At 37.8% G+C, this 21,121-nt stretch overlaps 1 protein-coding gene across 1 annotated transcript in view; it reads left to right on the top strand.

Annotated features, from left to right (window-relative positions):
• The first annotated feature begins 1,150 nt into the window (after nucleotides 1-1,150).
• LOC149551081 (deSI-like protein At4g17486) overlaps nucleotides 1,151-21,121 on the top strand; it is a 70,396-nt gene continuing 50,425 nt past the window's right edge. The window contains exon 1 of the mRNA XM_089786668.1: nucleotides 1,151-1,710. Coding sequence (XP_089642794.1) covers nucleotides 1,566-1,710 — 145 coding nt within the window. The 5' untranslated portion in view covers nucleotides 1,151-1,565. The remainder of the gene's footprint in view (nucleotides 1,711-21,121) is intronic.

Below are 21,121 nucleotides of genomic sequence, written 5' to 3'. Positions count from 1 at the left end.
CCTTTGTTTGCTAAAGGTTGCAATTGTAACAATGCTATGTTACAAATTTAGGTGCAACTAGATAAAATTGCACTTAAAGCATTTCATTTGCAGGATATCCTTTAGCACCGGGGTAATGCTCCTTGCACTATGGCTAGAATTCCTCTAGATGCCTCCACCTTTATCACCCTTGCCACTCATCGTAGTTGACATCAAGGCTAGAGTTGCTTCAGCAAGCGGAGGAACATGCATTCTCAACCCCACACCATCGATATCCCTCCTATTGTCAGTAACTTCAAGGTTATCATGTGCTTTCTTGCCTAAGAGGATCACTCTTAGGTTGGGGAGTGCCAATTGATCCATGTAGCCACTAGCCCCCAATATTGGTTGGTTAATTGGCGAAATGTCTGGTTGGCCTTCTTCACCCAAATGTTTCCCTTGACTGGCACTAACAATCTCTCCACAAAGAGAAGAAGAGGAGAATGAGGAAAATACTGTTGGTTAAACACTTTTAGATCCAAAGCCCACTTAGGAACCTGGTTGGGGATATAAGAGAGATGAGGATGTTCCTCGTTTTGGACTTGACCCTATTTATTGTTAACTTGTTGCTTATATTTTTGTTTGCAATGTTTTGCTTTTTCTAGACTTGACCCTTTTTATTGTCAACTTGTTGCATATATATTTGTTTACATAGTATTTTGATTTTTGTGGACGGTACCAATCTGACTTGGCCTTTGTGATTGAGAGTTGAAATATTCCCTTTCCTCCCTAATCTTTTAATGTAATTTATACTACTTTTAATTTAATATAATTTAGTTCATTTATTTCATTAAAAAAACTTAACTTTGAATAAAAAAGACTAAATAAAAATAAAAGACATCTTACAACAATAAACAACAATAAAGAATCTAATAAAATAAACTAAAAATTCTACACAATCAAATCCAAAAATTAAAATTACACTTAAAAAAGAACTATCCATTTGTCAGCATATACATATATTAACACATTTCTCCAATAAATATAACTCAAACTAAAAAATGAAAAAGGTCATGCTAATTCCACAATTACAAAATATATAATTTCCATCCAAATTTGGGGAAAGGGCCATAAAAAGCAGGCCGTAATCGTACGGGGATAAATGTGGAGGACATCTCATCCTTCACCTACCAAATGGGATTTTATCAATTGCATATCTAATTGAATACACCTACTTGTCCAGTCACCTCTTATTTGGCCTCCCTGTCTTGTCTTCTTACTTATTTTGCCCTGACAAATAAATTTACTTTTTAAAAAACACCCAAATGGTACAATCTTTCATCTACAGAAGCAGGTCAACACTCATATCTTCGCACGGGACTGATTGTTAACAGCATCAGTATAGAATTTCTTACTAGGGATTCTTAACCTGCATACAGTTTGAACAAACAATTTTTTAAATGTATTTTGTACTTTTTAATTTTTTGGGTTTCAAAAGACTAGGATTTTTTAAGAATGGACGCAGAGGCAGACGGTTTTGAAGTTATAATTAATCTATATTGAGAAGCAAGAAAAGGAGGAAGTGCGGTTTGTCTTCAAGGGTGAAAATGAGATCAATTATATCCAGTTCAAGTTCGGATCACAGTAATGGTAGCAGTCGAACCCATCTTTATCTGAATGTTTATGACCTCACCCCTTTGAACAATTACATGTACTGGTTTGGAGTGGGAATTTATCATTCTGGGATTGAAGGTATTACTCCTTTCTTTGTCTGTCCTTTGTTTTGTGTTAGCATAGATCCACTTGAGTAGGAATACATCTCTATGATCAAAGGGAATATGATAACTGATAAAGAATAGCGCGTCCATATAAATTGAAGCTACGTATATGAATTATACTGGAATTAGATGTTCTATAAGAAATGGCAAGGCATATTGAAGGGATGCATGGGGCAGAAGCCTCTCGGAAAGGAAGTGGATGTAACAAAGTTTTCTACAGATAGATAGGTATACGTGCTAATGTTTATCTTGCGAATTTTAAAGATCTCATAACAACTGACACAGATTTAGTCTACATTTTTCTGTAGTGCCACGAGTTAAATGTACCGCAACAACTTTTCATCGGGCGTCCCTTATTATTAATTTTAATTTTTCCTCTGTGTGGGAACAGAGACAGTGGGCTTGCCATATTGTGATCTGGGTCTGATTGTAGCTGTGGGTATGAGATTGTGGACTGCCTGCTAAGGTGAAGACTTGAATTTGGATAGTACATTTGCAAATCTTCCCCAGATATCAATACTTCTTAACCTCACCGACCCATTTTTTATTTTCCATATTTAATGCTACATAATTTATCCTTCCCATTTTTTGTAAACCCATATTTCAGTGCTGTGTAATCTTTGCCCATTTATTGTTCCCCACATATCAGTGCTACATAATATCAGTGACTTATATTTCAATGCTCCATTACCTCACTTACCCAGTTAGTGTTTACCTCATATCGGGAATCCATAAACTCTCTTATCTATACTTTAGAAATTTACTACCTCTAATGACCCTTGGGGATATGGGCTGCCTTACTGCGATGTGACAATTTAAACCTGGGCCAGCCTATTGTTCTTCATCGGGTGTTCGTTATTATTATTTTTGTTTTTTCTCAGACAGATACTGCGGGCTTGCCACACTGTAATATGGGTATCGGTGTAAGTGTTCCTACGAGATTGTGGATTGCCTGTTCAGGTGACATTTTGGACTTGGGGAATACACTTGCGAATCTTCCCATATGTCAATTCAATGCTTCATAACCTCCCTTACCCTTTTTTTGATCCCCATATTTCGATGCTACATAACTGAACTAACCTGTTTTTTTGAAACCCATATTTCAGTGCTTTATATTCGTACCCATTTATTGTTCCCCACATATGTCGGTACTGCATATATTTCAATGCTCCATTGCTTCACTCACGTATTTATTGTTCACTATATGTCAGTATTACATAACATTGGTGACCTATATTTCAGTGCTCCATTGCCTCACTTACCCATTTATTGTTCCACATATATCAGTGCTACATAACATTAGTGACCTATATATTTCAATGCCCCATGACCTCATTTAGACATTTAGTGTTCACCTTATATCAATTCTCAGTAAGCCTAATTACCTATATTCCAAAAATTTATGACATCTTATGAGCCTTAGCGAAATGTGCTGCCTCATTGCAGTGTGACAAATTCATCTTGGGATCACTTCCTTATATAAATGAATCGCAATCCTTTAGACTATAATGGGTTTCTGTTGTTACTGAATTATTGATAGATTCGTTCTAAACTAATATCATTTATTTATCTCCATTCTGTGACTCCTTTGAATATAGTATATACCCTACACATGCAATTAGCTTGCGTATGATTGATCCACCTTTTAAAATTGGAGATTGTCCGTTCTTCTGGAACATCAGTCCTATCTGTTGTGCTAGATTGGCATGTTTAATCATCACACCATTCTAGCACCATTCATTGAGCCAACACCCATTCTCTTTACCTCTTCCCAAGGCTGATTAGAGGGGCTTTACTCTTTGTTTATGGTACCCGAGAAATGTGAAATTGGAACAATGATAATGCAACAGAAAATGGGATTTATAAGAGTTGTCAACAACTACATAATCAATTAGTAGTGTTTAATGAGACGATAAAAAAATTCTCACAAACTATGGAAGCGAACTGAGAAATTAAAAAGTCTAGGTAATAGATAGCTAGCTAGTTCATCTATTCTTTAACATGTGATCTCAAAGCTAGTTTGAAGGAGGATATTTTACTATTTTCAGCCTTTGTCCTGTGCAGCTCCTCACTTTAGTCCACAACTCTTGAAGCTGATAGTCTAAAATTCTAAATCATTAGCGAAATCTTCTTTACTGCTTCCACTAGTGTCAGAAGGAAAATCCTCCCTGTCCATCTCAGTGAAACAGTGTGGTTCAGAGCAAAATTGATTATTTGTAGAAATGATTCAGATAGCTGACAATTCAAGGAGATTTGCCTTATCTAAATCTGCACATTCTATTTTCAACAGCTGTTCTCTTTGAGATTGCCCACCCCCTATTGTCCTACATTTCCTGCAGGAAGCTTCTCTTCCTATACGTTGATATTTTCCTCCACACCCACTTCTTTCCTACTCTGCGCCAGACTGTTCTGTTTGGATATTGAACTCCCTATTGATTGGTGGTATGCCTTAGCTTTTGCCCACCAAGAAGCCTTAACTGTAAGTTTGTTTACTTTGTGACAAGTATCATAAGTGCTTCACTTGAAAACATATTCAATGGCATAATGAAATTCAGACTTGCATAATCTGACAACTATTTCCACATCTCATTCCTGATTTTTCAACCGGTCTTTAGGAAGACTGAGGGAACAATCAAGTTCTACCAGAATACCTGCTGTGGATATAACACATGCTTTTATATCTAAGGGGATACCAAGATGCATTTTTCCAGAGAGTTGTAATACTCTTTAAAGCAGAAATTTGCTAGAAGTGAAGCAGCAAATTGGACAAATAAATTGAAGATCTGAAAATTTTCTGTGATTGGGTTAAAACTCAGATACAGTGATTTGAGGAAAGAGAGGTCATATCCCATATACACGGCCCTTTCTCAAGAAAGCTATTTCTATCATATTATTATCATAATATTGATGATATATTTATTAATTATGCAAAGTATTTGATTTTTTTTGGATAAATTAGCTTGTGTATCTATTGGGGCCCAACCTGCAAAGCATAGAGTTTCTTGCAAATTGCTAGAAGGCCAGAAAAACCTCACAAAGTATGGAAGCAAATTGAGAAATAAAGGAGCTTTGCTAGCAAAAAGCTAAAGCCAAAGCCACCTCTCTATTCTTAACATGAGACCCCAAAGTTATTTTTAATGATGCTTTCTCATCTTTTTTCTTTTGCAGCTTCTCACTGTAGTCCACACCTTTTGAAGTGGATTGTCTAAATGATGATCCTATCTTCAATACTGCCTCTTATAGTGTCAGAAGGGAGAGTAGTCACGGGCAAAGGATTTAATGAAGGATTGTCGAACCATGTACTAAAATGAAAAAGCACATTCATATAGCAGGATCTCAATTAAACAGGAAAATAACAACATGAACCTTATTGATTCTCAATTAAAAAGCATTTAACCATCAGCAGGCTCAATATTAAAACAGCCGTCCCCTACAAGATGCTATTGATAGAAACGGGCATGTTCCCTTTAGAGGCCTCAGCAATTATTTGGTTATTGATATTATGCCATTTAAAGAAAGCCCAAAGTATGGAAAATCATTGTTGGCCAAAGTTGATCATGGAAGAAAGGCTGGACAGAAGAAAGAACATGTGAATGAAGCAAAATATTAAATGGATGAAAAAATGCTAAGTCACCATGGTTCGTCCCTGGACCCCCTGACCTTGCTGAAGTTTGAACTGGTTCGAAGTTTGAGTCCGGTTCAGGCAGGGTTCCAATTTTTGGCTGCTGGTTCAATTTGGTTTGAAATACGATCGAACACGGGCAAACCAGGCCAAAAAAGTCAAACCAAGTTCGAACCACGTGCTTTCTGGGCCCCGGGGACGGCAATAAAGTGCTTTTATGCAAAATTTAGTAAGTTTTTGGCGTCCACAATCCTAAAAGGTTGTTATGAAATGCTTTTGGTGGCCTCTCATTGTCATTGTCATTTTTTGAAGAATTTGATGTGAATACCATTGTTGCTGTTGCTGATCCCATTGCCCTTAGCTCTATTGCTAAGTCAACTAATGCTTGAGAAGAAGAAGATGAAGAAGAAGAAGAAGAAGATGAATATGAAGAAGAAGATGAAGATTGAAGAACTTAGAATATTAATAGATTTTTATTCCATTAGTTGAACAATGAACGTGAAACAATGATACTTGAACTTGATGCTATGATTTATAAATTATTTTTAATGTTTTGAATCTTTGATGTTGAACTATATGATGGTATGATCACTATGATTACAAGTTTATGGTGTTTTTGTTGTTTAAATGTGTTTATGCTACTATGCTACATTCTAATTTTAACGCATGCTTTATATATATAGTTTTTACATGTTTTTGTACTAACGTTCCCAAACGAACCCAAACCCCTTTCCAAAATTTTGATGAACTTCCGAACCAGTTCTTGAATTTCGAACTTGGAACCGAATTCAAACTGGTAACTTAGGAAAAATGAAATATTAGCATGAATGAATTTCTGAATAACAATGCTGGATTAAAAAGCTCGTGAAGGAAAAATTCAAAAGTTGCATATGGTCAAAACAAAAGGGCGCAAAAAGACTATTATATCAAAGAATTTAACCCAACGCAAGACCATGAGGAGAAAACATACATAGGAGCAAATATCAAATGGAATGCTCATAGCACAACTTAGGACGAGCTCTCACCATTTGATGTGTGAAATGGGTAGATGGATGATACCCAAGGAAGGGTGGGAGGAGAGAATATTTTGCAACATGGGAGTAGTGGAGACCGAGTGACACTTTCTCATGGAATGCTTAGCATATAATGACATCCGCTCCAATTATGGGGATATTGTAAAAATGGGCAATTTAGGTACTCTTTTTGTGGAAACACAACTAGATAAGACAAAGACAACAGATTTAGTGATCAACATTCATTGTTGCAGTCTTAAAGAAGCAGCAACAAAAGGCTCAATGCTCATGCACCCTTTTTTGGGGGTGTGCTTGTGGGTCCCATAGGCTGCTTTGGTGCCGCAAACGTTATTAAATTTTTTCATTCATTTTGACATGCCAGGCCTCAGTTGTTTGATCACAAAATGCAAGTTATAAAATTAGAATTATATGACAATATACTACTCCAACTTGACTCTCATTTCTTTCACTCTATTCACTCTCATCAACTTCAAGGTTAGGGTTGCTATTATAGTATTCTTCAAAAGCATCCTTTTTGATCTTCATTGCTTTCATCATCTCTAACATCACTTCCATCTTTTGGCCGTATCAACACATTCTTGAGTTCTTGGTGGTGGCATCTCTCCCTAGGATTTTTGAGGAAATTGCCTCAAGCCAGTGATTGATGTACTATCACTCCTTTGCCTTTGATTGTCTATTCACAAGCATAACTTTCAGGAACCATAAGTGCATCTTGATCCAATGCACCTTGATATATGTTACTTTGCTGCTAACCATGAAAAGTTGTTGCAAACATTGTAATTGTGTGTAAGCCTACTAAGCCAAGTAGTAGTTTCGAAATGAAATTATGCCTTTGCAGTGAACACTATAAATAATAAATTGAATATGATGATGATGTATTAGTGTTGAACCTATTTTCCCAACTAGGAAGTAAACTGTGCAACTATGGTGAAATATAGTAGGATCTATGGTAACATGACTGATATATCGAATGCAAATATGTAGACAAATGAACATGTGAAAGGAAATATATTAGGGTGATGCAAGTCTGCTCTTTCACCCTGGGATAATCTTCCATCCTTGACTTTCGCTCCCTAACCACTCACACCATGGCTTTTTATGACATTCCTGGGCAGCCTTCCATTCATCCCATTCTACCTCCTTTCTGTCACCTTTTCACCCCCTCTCACATTTATGAGGCCATCAAATCCATGAGATGCAGCAGAGCGGCGAATGATGAGGGGTTCCAGGCTGAACTCTTCAAGTTTGGTGCCTCCATTTTGGGCCACTATCTCTTCATACTATTTAAGAAGGTGATTTGTATTGGGTTTCCGATTTCTTGGTCCAGACATCTGATTTATCTAATCCATAAGACCGGTCCTACATCTTATCCTGGGAATTATAGGACTATTATGATCGGGCACACATTTGCCAAATTATATGCTACAACACTCAATGCTATATTATCTAGAGAGCTTGACAGGAAGGGTTGTATAGCTAGAGGTCAGGCTGGTTTTCGGGCTGACTACCAGACTATGGATCATATTTTCACTTTATGAGCTATTATTGAGGAGGCTAGACACAGATAGGAGAAAGTTTACTACTGCTTTGTTGATTTTCACAAGGCTTTTGATTCTGCTCCTAGGATGGCTTTATTTTAGAGGCTTCAGGAGATTGGGATTTCAGAGATGTTACTAACGACTATCATGAGACTCTGCGAAACTGTTGTGGGGAGATTCAGGACTCCTAATGGTTTCTCAGTCCCGATCCATAGCTCCATTGGGGTTAAACAAGGCTGTTCTCTCTCTCTCACTTTGTTCGGTTTGTATATTGATGAGCTTGAGGACTTCCTTTTGAAGTCTTCGTGTTACTTACACCAGGTTTTGATCTCCATTCTTCTTTTCACGGACGATGTGATTCTTCTTGCTTCTTCTCCAGAGAGTTTATAGAGGCTTCTAGATGGTTTGGCTTCCTTTTGTGTTCAGAGACAACTAGCGGTTAACTTGGGTAAGATTCGGGTTATGATCTTTAATTGCCTTAAAACTTCTCATCTTCATTTCTTTTTTTAGGGATAGGAGATCGAGATCACTTCTTATATGTATTTGGGGTTCAAGTTTTTTGGGCCTCGTTTTAGTATGAGACCAATGATATAGTCCATAGTTAGCAAGGGTTCTCTTGCTATGCTTGAGAAATAGTGCTTCAAACACCATTTTCAGGATAACTTGTCCAAGTTATCGCTCATGGACTCCCTTGTTCAGTCAATTGTTCTTTATGGCTCAGTGGTTTGGGGGCCTTCTCTCCTTAGTTCTGATTGGGCTTTGTCGAGCAGGTTCAGACACTGCTTCTACAACGCATCATTAGATGTCACAGATTCACTCCTCATAGTATCATTCTTGTTGAGTTTGGTGCTCATCCCTTTAGTCTTGCAGCTATATTTGATTTGGTTTGGTTCCTTCATCTTCTGCATGGTTTTGTGGATTCGGTTGGTGAGTGTGATAGATATTCCTACTTGGTATATTGCTCTTCAGTTGCTATTGCATGTTCCGATACTAGCTTTCGGGTTCGTTGTTGGTATGCACATGCATCTTTTTTGTTGAGCTCGATTGGGATTGATATTGATCATCTCCCTCCTTATCAGTTCTCTTTGAATACCCTTGCTCATCTCCTTCCATCTAGACAGGAGTTAAATGAGCATGTCAGACTTGATATTTATAGACAATATATTATTACTACTTGGACTAACTCTCATGGTGACTTACGTTCGAGAATGGCCTTCTATCCGAAGCACTTTCTAGAGATTAGTGATTGGATTATTGTCCGTCCTAGTTACCTTTCTCGATGGTGGAGTCATGCCCTTCATATCTCTCTAGGGTCTTTTAGAGTTGGTTCTCACCATCTTCGTGCTTAGACAGATCATCATATTGACAGAGGAGAATGGATTTGTAAGCTGTGTACTTTAGCCGAGGTCGAGACAAAGACTCACTTTATTTTCTGATGCCCTATCTTTCATGACATCAGAGGGAGATTTTATTATCTGTTCCGGGGTTGCTTTTCTCTTTCTACTTTCTTTAGTTATTGTGACCAACGGTGTCTTGCGCTCTATCTTTAGGAAGCCACTATGCTCTGTGATAGTACTCTTCGGTCACTACTTCCTCACTGACATTGCTCTGATGAGCTTATTATTGCCTTTTTTGCACCCTTATCTCCTTTACGGGGTTTGAAAAGGCTGACTATTTCTACCAGTTCTGCTGGTCATTCCAGATCCGTCTGATCTCGCAGTGGCTACTTACGTCAACGACACTCCTCCACAAGTTCACAGAGACAGTTCAGGGCTCCTATTCACATACAGTCTTATCCTTCTGTGACTGATTTCTTTTTGCCAAGGAAAGATTCCTAGTCTTCTCCTTGTCCTCTCTCTTCTTGTTTCTTGTTATTTCTTGTTGTTGTTTGCTTTTCTCGGACACCGTTTGGTGCTCTTGCTGTTGTCAGTTGTTTGGTTGTAAACTCTCAGTCCCATAGACCTTTTGTGGTCTTTTTTTGGACATTAATAATCTTATCTTATCTTACTTTATCTACTATCTCTTTAGTCTCTAACTTTTATGTTTGTTATGTTTGATCCTTTCAATGTAATTTTCAGTTACATCCTCCTACAACATTTGCAATTGCTATCGCCATGTGTCCTTTCTAATCAAAGCCTTCCTACAACTATCATTTATCTTCAATTGACTTTTTAATTGTGGCACACACTTCGTTTACATGTTCTTCAAATTCTTCTATTTCTGCATTACTTCTTTTCTATCCTCAATGAGTCCCTTCATTTGTGATGCTCATCCTAGAAATAAGGTCTCTTTAACAATCTTTGTTCTTGTATTCTGTGAATGATCCTCTAATTTCATTTTTAGGATATTGCCTTTACATTTGAAGTGGTGTTTGTTAAACTTGTGGTACCAGTACTACACATCCTTGGGGTCACTGCAAAACATTCATACCCTAAACAAATCTGGACATTTCTGCAAAATTGTCCTTCTGTTTCTTTGAATGGGAATAACTTGTGTTTTTTGCCTATTCTTCATTATAGTATATATACTAGCTCTCCCAATAATACAATGTTCTTATAAATTGCTATGGTCGTCCCAATAATAGGTGGCAAACATCCGCTGGCACAACATTGCATAAGACTTCATCATGATATGATCCCATGTTGAATTTCACCGAGAACATTTTTCTTCCACCAATACCTTATATCCCTTCTTCAACCTACCCATCCTAAGTTTTTTCGGCTGTTTTATTTTATTTAGCTTCAGTATAGTAACCATTTCATCAGATATTGATCATCAGTACTACCACTGTCAACAACTTTGTGACACTTACCTCTTGTTTTGCATATTCTGAACAAGTTTTTACTTCGTATTGGCTCTTCTCTATCCTTCCATCTTGACAAAGCTTTCCTTATGAAAGGTGACTCTCCTTTCTTCAGTTCATTATTAGAATGGTTTGCTCCATTAGTACATAATATGTACATGAGCTTGTGTAACCCTTGCACTTCCTTACGGCCTTTTGCTAGGGCTTTGTTGACAGTCAAATGCTCAGTGTCTTTCTTCCTCACAATAAAAGAAGTTCCTTTAAAAGATCTTCCATCATGTCTTCCATTGCCTCTTTGATATCCGTTAGTCGGAGTCCTATAGTTGTTTTATTAATATCTGTCATTCTTCTCTTTGTGGCAAAAACTGCTGTCTTCTCTATTATTCTAGTATGGATTGCTGTCATCATTGTCATTGCAGTAAGAATTATAGCTTCCTTCTTGCTTGTGGTATGGTAGACCATCCTTAGAGTCCTCTACATATGGTCTGTTGTTGCACTTTGACTCATCCCTCTAGAATTTTTCCTCTTTTCCTATTTGTCGGTTTGCTTATCCTCAAGCCTTCTATTCAGTTTCTTTTTTGCAGTTAAGGCCACTTTTATGCTTCCTCCATTGTTTGACTTCAGACATGCCACATGTTTAGATCTCCTCAAATTGGTCATCTCAACCTATTAATGAATCTCGCCACTTTCTTTGCTCCCTGTTGATCACATTCTCAATATATATCATCTTCTATATAGCCTTTAATAGTCATTTTTCTTTCCCTGCTTGATATAGCTTTCAATGTCCTTCCTTGTCTTCTTCCTCGCTTCTACTTTTCTTGGTAGGGTTCACTTCTTGTTCTTCATTACTTTAGGGTTTCTTCTACGGTCTTCTTCAAAAGCATCTACTTGGAACTTCTTTGCCTTCATCACTTCTAACATCTTTACCTTCTTTCCAGCCATATTAACAACACATTGAATTCTTTTTGGTGGTGCCTCTCCCTTGGGTCTGATGCAAATTTCCTCAAGTTGGCAATCTTTCTATAATCACTCCTTACAACTTTTTCCTCTGTCATGAAGTTTCTTGCAGATTGCTTCAATTTGACAACTTGTTCACAGGAATTCAATATATATATATATATATATATATATATATATAAAGTCCTTGTTCCCAGGCATAACTTTAGGATATCAGCTCACTCTCTCCCCAGATACCACTTGATGCAGTCATGGGTAGAAGAATCGTTGAAGGATTGTCCAACAATGTAGCAAGCGAAACAACACACAATTAGATAGCAGAATTTTAATAAAACAATAAAAGAACTATATGAACTTTATTTGTTCTTGGTAAATAATTTAAATGAATTACAATCTGCTGCAATGGGCTTTCAACATGCTAGTCTCATCCATTTGACTATATACATGCAATTTTTAGAATTTAAATTATATTACATTGTAATGCTCTGATACGATTCCTTACATTGTTTCTCAACTGAACTAACTTCAAATAGTTATGATTAATGTTTAAATAGCAGCTTCATGCCTTAGGAATGATCTGAGTAGGCTGCAAGGTGGTTCAAAGTGTAATGCCTAATGAAACATGTAGCTGGACAAATTTGTAGGCAAATCTCCCAAATTAAATGTGGTGATAATACATTGATGAATCTTGAGGCATACCATTAGTACTCCTAGGTTCAATATGCCTTGATATGCGGTCCATTGTTACTGCAAACTTCGGAAAGTTGTCACAAGCCATGAACTGTGAAATTCAGTGTGACCTTTTTTTAGCTTGGTAGTAGACCAAAACCCAAGTTATGCATTTATATTGAATTAAAATGTACAAAGAGAACATAAGTTGAAAATATGAATTAAAATGCAGAAATATGGTAGGATCTATGATTAGTGTTATGATTGGTATACGAATAAAATTTTGCAAACACACAAACAAACAAGTGAAAGAAAGTATTTTTGGGCAATACATGATTGCTCTTAGACCCTGGGATGCTCTTGCATCAAAGGGAATTTCTCCTTTGAAGAGAAGGGAGTCCACCTCATCCAAACATTGCAATTCAGTAGCAGTCTACATTGTTTGGAGAAAAGTTAGCAAAGAATTAAGGAGATGGGCCTCTTCAAATTTTTTTCTATTAAGTATCAAAAAAAGACATCTCTGCAACCTTCTACAGTATATGTATCACGTCTCGAATACTATAAACATCTAATGCTCGCAAGTTTATATATGTCTCTCTTTCTAAGGCCTACAAAATTGACAAAATAAACTGTTTGTACACAATTTCCAAATGACAAAATATACAGCATAAGCTAATCCATTATTGCTACCCTAGACACAAGTGTGGTCCAAACATTGCAATTCAATAGCAGTGTACATTGTTTGGAGAAAAGAACTTAGCAAAGAATTAAGGAGATTGGCCTCTTCAAATTTTTTTCTATTAAGTATCAAAAAAATACATCTCTGCAACCTTCTACAGTATATGTATCACATCTCAAATACTATAACCATCTAATGGTCGCAAGGTTATATGTGACTCTCTTTCTAAGGCCTACAAAATTGACAAAATAAACTGTTTGTATACATTTTCCATATTACAAAATATAAACAGCATAAGCTAATCCATTATTGCTGCCCTAGATACAACTGTGGTCTACTCCTGAGGGCCTGGGTGAGCTACTGTAACCATCACCAGTGGTATAATAGTTACTGGAGTAGCAGCTACTGGCGGCCTTCCGTTCTCCTGCATACCTTTCCTGGTTACCTCCATTGCCTTCTCAAAAGTAGCCGAATCTGAGTTCTTTACCTCTGTCATGTAACTGTATTGGTCTTCCTTTTTTAAGCATGGTTGCAGCACCATTTTGCAGCAAATCTTTGAACTTCCTTTCCTCAATTTTCAAGATCAGCATAACCTGCAATGAAATGTTATAATAAATGAGTGTCCGGATAGAATCAGTAAGATTTCTAGAAACACCAGAGAATATGTTATCATTTCCTTTTTTCCATAAAAGCCATAGAATTTCAACAGAAAGAACAAACCAGAAAATATTACAACTGTTTTTGATGCTCAAGATCTTCCCTGTTATGACATTCCGAATATTGAAGTTCTGATCAATGACAAAACTAAATAAGGCCCAAAATCCTTTAGCAAATAGGCAATCAAAAAAGACGTGGTAGAGATTTTCAGGCATTCTACAGCAGGAGTGTTGATGCCAATATGGTAGAGAATATTGCTAGACAATATACTAATATATAATTTACAGTATGATCATCACATTCATTCCAATAAATGGAACAAGATACAAATGGCAAAATATATCTTTATTGGTTGTACCAATTGAGTTACGTGCTAGTACTGATGCTCATCAATATTACCATACCATTTCTATTCCCACCGAGGGCTACATATAGCGCTCGGATTGGCTACTAATACCAACCAATGTGATGTTTGGTACAAAACTTTCCTAATAACTACTAAATTAATTAATTACGAAATTACCCTCTACATTATCCCCCCCACGGCCCCCCTCCCCCCAACAAAAAACAAACAAAACAAAAAAAAACAAACAAACAGTCCTTTCCACATGACTAACAAGCTCAGGAAGAGGGATGAGAGGACGTCCCTGGAGCTGAAGCTGCAACTGGAGTGGCCGAGGCTGTGAGACAGGCCAATTGTTTAATTGTAACAGATTTCCACAATCCATGCTATTCGATATTTATACTTCTGAGAAACATTGATGCTGTCAAACTTACACACAATCTCACCCAGAAGTATAAATATTGAAAGGCCAATTGTTGCTTGAGTAGCTGCACATGTCATTCTGTTGCAAGTTGTTTAGTACACGCACCTTGTAGGAGCCTTCGTGCATTCATTCTGTCCTTGTCTGCCGTTGCCAGCTGCTCTGTATGTTTAGTCTGTTCTCTAAGCTTTGCTTCCAATTTCTCTATTTTCTCTGTCAGGATTACCCGATCACCCTTGGTTTTTGCCAACTCCCAACTAACTTTCTGCAACTCAAAAAAAAAGGCCCGAAAAGTTCCTTTCATTTCAGATAAAATAGGTGCCAATGGCATGTATGAGTGTACTATTCGTGACGCTTGCAACTGTTGAGACTGTACTTCCATCTCCTCAATAGGCCAACCTTGCTCTATAAATGTCCTCTTAAAGTCCTCACCTTTAAATTTGGGAAGCTTTTGTTTTTCTGGTGTATTTGGCATCTTTCTTTGATTAGTTTGCTGCAAATTCTCTCCTCCTTGTCCTCCTAGTATACTTCAGTTGGGTTGTAACACTTCCCTTCTCTCACGCTTTCCCCGTCCACCGTTTTGGTGGTAATGGGATTCCCAACTACCGGGAGTTTTTGGTTCTGCCTGCCCTATGGTTGGTTTGTTCGAGATGGCTAATCTTTCTATTCCCCTTACCATACTTTCCAACAAGTCTGCTACTTCCCCGTTTAGGCTTCTTTCCTCGTCTCTGCATGGGTTTGCTTACTACGTTCTGATCCTTGGTGTACTTTTTGGTTGAGATTGTGTGGCCTTTGCCCCCTTTTCGCTTGTTGTTGTGCCAATAATACCTGCCGCCCTTTTCTCCTCCGTGTCTTCCAATCGGGTTTCTTTCTTGCATCTCCTATCATTATTGGGAAGCAGGGGCATCAATTAATGGTTCATTCTGTGATTCTTGTGTTTCTCGGTTCCTCCACTGGGGTTTGTTCTATAGTTGCTTGTATCCCTGAGTTCCTCTTCTCTGTGAGTCCTTTAATGGAATCATTGCAATGTTTGTTGCCTTCTTTGTTCCCTCAACTCGGCTTCTCTGTGTTCCTCTAGTGTTGCCACCCTCCGTGCGAGCAGCCTTGGAAGATTCTTGAGGAGATTATACACAAACTCGTTCACCGTGAGTCATGTATCGTATTAGGGGGAATAGCCCTCGGTTCTTCCTCCCGCCGGATGTACTCGTCAACCGTCACATCCCTTGCTTGTACGGGGCCTTGTGTCAATCGATCCTCTCTCATTACATCTTCTTCCTCAATGTTGCTATCGGTTATAACAGTTTGCTGGTCGAAGGTTCGACCCATCATGTTGACATCTTTCTCCTGCTTTCCCGACTTTGGATTCGTACTTAGGCAATGATGCTAGAAATGTTGATGCCAATATGGCAAAGAATATTGCTAGACTATACTAATATATAATTTACAATATTATCATCACATTCATTTCAATAAATGGAACAAGACACAAACGGAAAAATATATCTTTATTAATTGTACCGATTGAGTTATATACCAGTACCGATGCTCATCAATATCACCACACCATTTCTATTCCCACTTAGTGCTACATATAGCGCTCGGATTGGTTACTAATACCAATCAACATGACGTTTGGTACAAAATTTTCCTGATAACTACTTAATTAATTAATTACGAAATTACCCTCTACAAGGAGCAAAAGTTTCAATCCCCATCTGGTTTAGTGGTTGGTAACTTGTGCTAAAGAAAGCGCCAGAAGAAGCAAAACTTCTTAGGTTCTAAAGGTTTATGCCAAAGGTCCAAGAGAATAGCCTTCCAATCTTTAGGATTAAGTGAAAGGTTCTAGGACAGATTAAGGTGATCGTATATAGCAAGACTAGCAGAAAGAAACTTGTACATGAGTTTGGCTTTGGTGAAAGGGAGAGGGGTTCCATCTTTCCAAGATAGTTCCGAGCATCTATCAACTTTGGTAGCAATGCTTTTAGATAGAAGCAGGGGTTTGCAAGCATTCTCAATCATACTATATGTTCTCCTTTGAGTTACAGGCAAGTTGTATTTAGAGTATAAGAACGCCCAGCTCATAAGCTTTCCTTCCTCTAGAATATCTTTGAGTGAACTGATGCCCAAAGTATCCCACCTTTTTGCTGAACAACCTTGTACTAGGCTTGGGGCTTTTCCCCATGTTTTAGATTCCACCATATGGATTTTTCTCCACATTTTGTTATTGTGCTGATTGCTCCATTGGCAGTAATGTTTGGTCTCACTAACTCCGAACATTTCCATATTGATCTAAACACATTAGATCCTTTGACCTTAATTGAGAAATTGCCTGACAAGAGGTACACAAGTTAGGTTCTTCCAATAAGAGGCTTTAGAAGGATGCCCTTTAGAGATGTTGTTCCTAATTAGAGCTTTCAAAGGTTCATTACCTTCAGTGGCCTTCGCAATCCATTTTATTGCTAAGGAAACCCTTGCATTCTGAGATCTGTAAGTTCCAAGCCCCCCTACGCTTTACTCATTGTGCACCATTGCCATCTAACAACCTGTGCTTTCCTATTTCCTTTTCCATTTGACCATAGGAGTCTCTTATGAGTTTTTGGAAGTAGTAAATCTGGTATTGGCTGAACATCTAGGTTGATGCATAGTATATGGTATAGGAGGAAAGGATCTTCTGACAAACCTGTATTCTCCTTGCCAACGAGAGGAATCTAACATTCCATTTGCTGAATCTTTTATCAAGCTTGTTTTCACCCATCTCCACATCTCTTTCAGGTTTGGACATACAGAGAAGGGAATTCCTAAGTACTTCACAATGTGAATTGGCCCTCCCCATGTAAAGCCATATTGATTGTACCAGTTTGGAGGTTCTTGACATCCTAACATAATAGATTTTGGGAGTGATATTTTATTGCTAGAGGTTGTACAAAAAAGGTCCAACGTCATCATTAAATTCTGAATGTTTCTTTCCTCCATAATTATGTTTATAGTTGTGTCATCTGCAAATTGTATATTAGAAATTTCCCCTCCACTAGGTAGAGTAATACCTTTTGCACATGGTGAGAGGTTGTTATCTCTAAGAATGTATCCCAAAGCATCTGCAAAATTACAAATGGGGCAGGTGCTAATGGGAACCCTTACCGAATGGTTCTGGTCAGTGTGAAGGGTTTAGATCTTCTTCCATTAATTTCAACACAAGCATTTGCATCTTTGAACAAAGTTTGGATCATATTGCAATAAAATTCTGAAAATCTTAGCTGTCTCTCATCATCATCTTTATAAATCCCCACTCAATTATGTTGTAGGCCTTTTCATAGTCTAATGGTAGCATACTGGCTTGCTGGTAACATTCTTTTCCCAGTCTAGAGCTTCCCAACAAGTGACTAGATTTTTTAGAATCTATCTACCCTTTACAAACCCCATTTGGGTTTTGCTGATAATTTTTGGTAGTATATGTTCCATTCTGGCTGCTAGAATTTTGGCTAAGATTTTATAAGAGACATCGAGGAGGGTTATGGGCTTCCAGTTTTTGATTTGCCTTCTATCTCCATCTTTTGGGATTAACTTAATGACATGAGCATAAATATTCTCTCCTAGTGACCCTTTTGAGAATGCTTCATTTTATATACTCAGAAGCTCCTCCCTATCCACTGCCTGTTCTGCTTATAGAATTCTATGGGCAGTTCATCAGGACCAGGGACCTTGTCATAAAGCTATGTCCAACTCAGGAAGTCTGGCAGGTCAAGCTTCTTAGGGATGAGTTCATCAACTTTCTTTCTAGCATCTTTCATATTGGAACCTATATCTTCTGATGTAAAGAGGTTTTTATAGTAGCTTGTGAATGCTTGCAGAATATCCTCTTGCTTATGAAGGTCCTCTGAACCTTCCTTGATGCAGTCTATCCTTACCCTAGCTTCTATTTCTTTGAGCATGATGAAGAAGTATACGGACCCTCTATCTCCCATACTAATCCAATTCAGCCTTGCTCCTTGAATTGTATTATGTTGTACTCTCCTCAAGGCATCCCTGGCAATAGTCACCCTTTCTTGAAGGTTGTCACATTCTGGATTCAATTGGCATTTTCTTTCTGCTTGTAGGAGTTCATTTTGTAAATCTAATTCTGTTTTCCTCATATCCATAGCTTTATTCTTGCTCACTGTTTGGAACAAGGCTTTCCAAGATTTCACTTTCTGGTTCCATAAGTCTATTGTAGATCTTTCAGTTCCTATATTGTTGTCGAATCACTTAATGATTTAAACCTTAGCTCCCACATCCTCATCTTCCAGCGGGGAGGTGTTGAGGCAAAAACTATCTCTTATGCCCTGAGTTTTTCAACTTTCCCAACATTAGATATACAGGCTAGAACCTGGTGGAGGGGACCACTGTGATCGGTGCATCATGGGGTCCCAACTCAAATTTAACGAAGTCCTTATTAGCATAAACTCTATCAAGTCTATTAAAGATCTTTTTTCCACCACTCTGCAGATTGGACCAGGTAAACCAAATTCCTTTGTGATTATCTTTGGCCCTCTAAAGGGTCACATATTCTCAGCTTATTGATCATTTTGTACCAGTAGAAGTTTTCATTCCCCTTCCATTCAAAATTATTTCCTTCCATTTTATCACATGTTGCCACCACCATGTTGAAGTCTCCACCCAAGATCCAAGGTAAGTTGGGTAATTCGCTGATCCAGTTCCATAATTCAATTCTATCTTTATAGTCACTTGGAGCATAGACATTACAAATGCCAAACTCTTTGTCATTATCTTGAAATTTGATCCACACTGCCCTGTTACACGGTGAGGTTCCCCTCTCCAGAATGTTACTCTTCCAATTTGGGCCTACTAGGATGGACGCCCCACCCTTACCTTTATCATGGGATGTTGAGAATTATTTTGCATCTCTCCAGACGCATTTAAGGGCAATGTCTAATCCAAACCCGACAACCTTGACTTCTTGCATCACAAGTATGTCAATCCTTCTGTTTTCCATCATAAATCTTTTAATAATGTATTTTCTATCTGGGGATTCAAGTCCCCTAATATTCCAAGATGCTAGGTTTAACTCCATTATGAAGCAGAGTTGTTATTTTCTTCTGGGGACTTGAAACTCTTAAAACAACTTGGCAATTGTTTTTTCTACTTTTTAGTTTTCTTGGGTGTATTAGTGGATCCTAGGGGCCTTCCTCTTTTTTTAGGAGTTTTCTCTTGATTATCACCATCTTCCTGTTTAGTCTCCCCTCTATTTGAGAAGCTCTCCTTCTTAGTTCTTCTCTTCTTTCTCTGTGCTTTGAAGACAAATTCTTCACCTTCCTTGAGAGAGATTGCATCTATATTCATTCCTTCAATTTCCTTCTTATTTTTTGCAAATGGGTTCACTATTTACTCCACACTGGTTGAGGGGGAGGCACTGTTATCCATCGGTGGGAGCACTTCCCAAGGCTGCATGTCAGATTTGGTAGGAAAGATTACCAATTCAAAGTCAAATAATCTATTAAAGCCTTTGTATATATCTTGTAATTCCATTAGACTATTACCAGTGTTATTACTGGAGTTACCATCTTTAGCTATGTTTGTAGCATCTTCTTTCTCTAGGGGTGCTTCCATCGATGCATATTCAATACCTACCCCGCTACTCTCCACACCCACTGCACAGGCTGTTCCTTCATCTATCCTACTGCTACTTGAGATAATAGACTTTGGTTTGCTCTTGGAGGAAGATAGACTTCTAGTTCTTTGAAGGGTTAGCTGTTGGGCATTCAATGTCTTGTGTTTTGGCTTGGATGAGGGATCATCAAGGCCAAATTTTAAAGTATTAACATCTGGGAGACTACAAATTATCGAGGGTTTAGGGTTATGAATAAATGCTCTCTCTTTTTTAATAGCTACAAATTTAGCTTTAAGAGTGTCAAGCTCCTCCTGTACTAGTTGGTTGGAAGTTAATGAGAGGCAATTTGGAAGCTTGGTATGATCAGCTTTGAGGTTATTTCTAGGGTGGTTAGATTTACTCTTGGGTTTCACAAGAGGACAATCTTTTCTTCTGTGTCCTTTCTTGCACAAGAAACAAACATTAAACCCTCCAAGGAAGGTAATAGGGCAAAAATAAAATTGGCCTTCAATATCAAATGTTAATTCATCAGGGATTTCCATGCCCGGGTTGATGGCTATAAGAACACGGGCATCATTATGCTACAGGACATTATTGGTTTGATCAACTTCGATAACATTGCCGATGGGAGCCAGGGCTTGAGGTATAAAACTCCAGAGAAATGGAGGGATTTTTCCTATTGTTACTTGTAAAACCCCAAAATTGTCACATTGGCATTCTGAACCAATTTTGGGGCATCAATCTTACAACATCAATTCCTTGATCAATTAGGTCCTATTGTACTAGGCATTTATGATTTTGACTGTCTTTACTTGACCTAAGTGTCAAATGCAGAAAACCCCTAATCTGCATTAATCGCACACTTTATTTAATTCCTAAATATTGACTTAAATTGGGTAAATTAACCTTCTATCGAATTAATATAATTACAAAGTCCTAGCACTTTAATTAAATGAAATTCACCCCCTTTAGCCAATACACATGAAAATGGAATTAAATAGCTTCATCCTAATTGTTGAATTAAATTATTTAATTATTCAATTAATTAGAATATTCG

This window comes from Cupressus sempervirens, chromosome 6 (assembly GCF_028749045.1).
Source record: "Cupressus sempervirens isolate cs-2001-9-10 chromosome 6, ASM2874904v1, whole genome shotgun sequence".
NCBI classification, from domain to species: Eukaryota; Viridiplantae; Streptophyta; class Pinopsida; order Cupressales; family Cupressaceae; genus Cupressus; species Cupressus sempervirens.
This window is presented reverse-complemented; position numbering and strand designations above follow the sequence as displayed.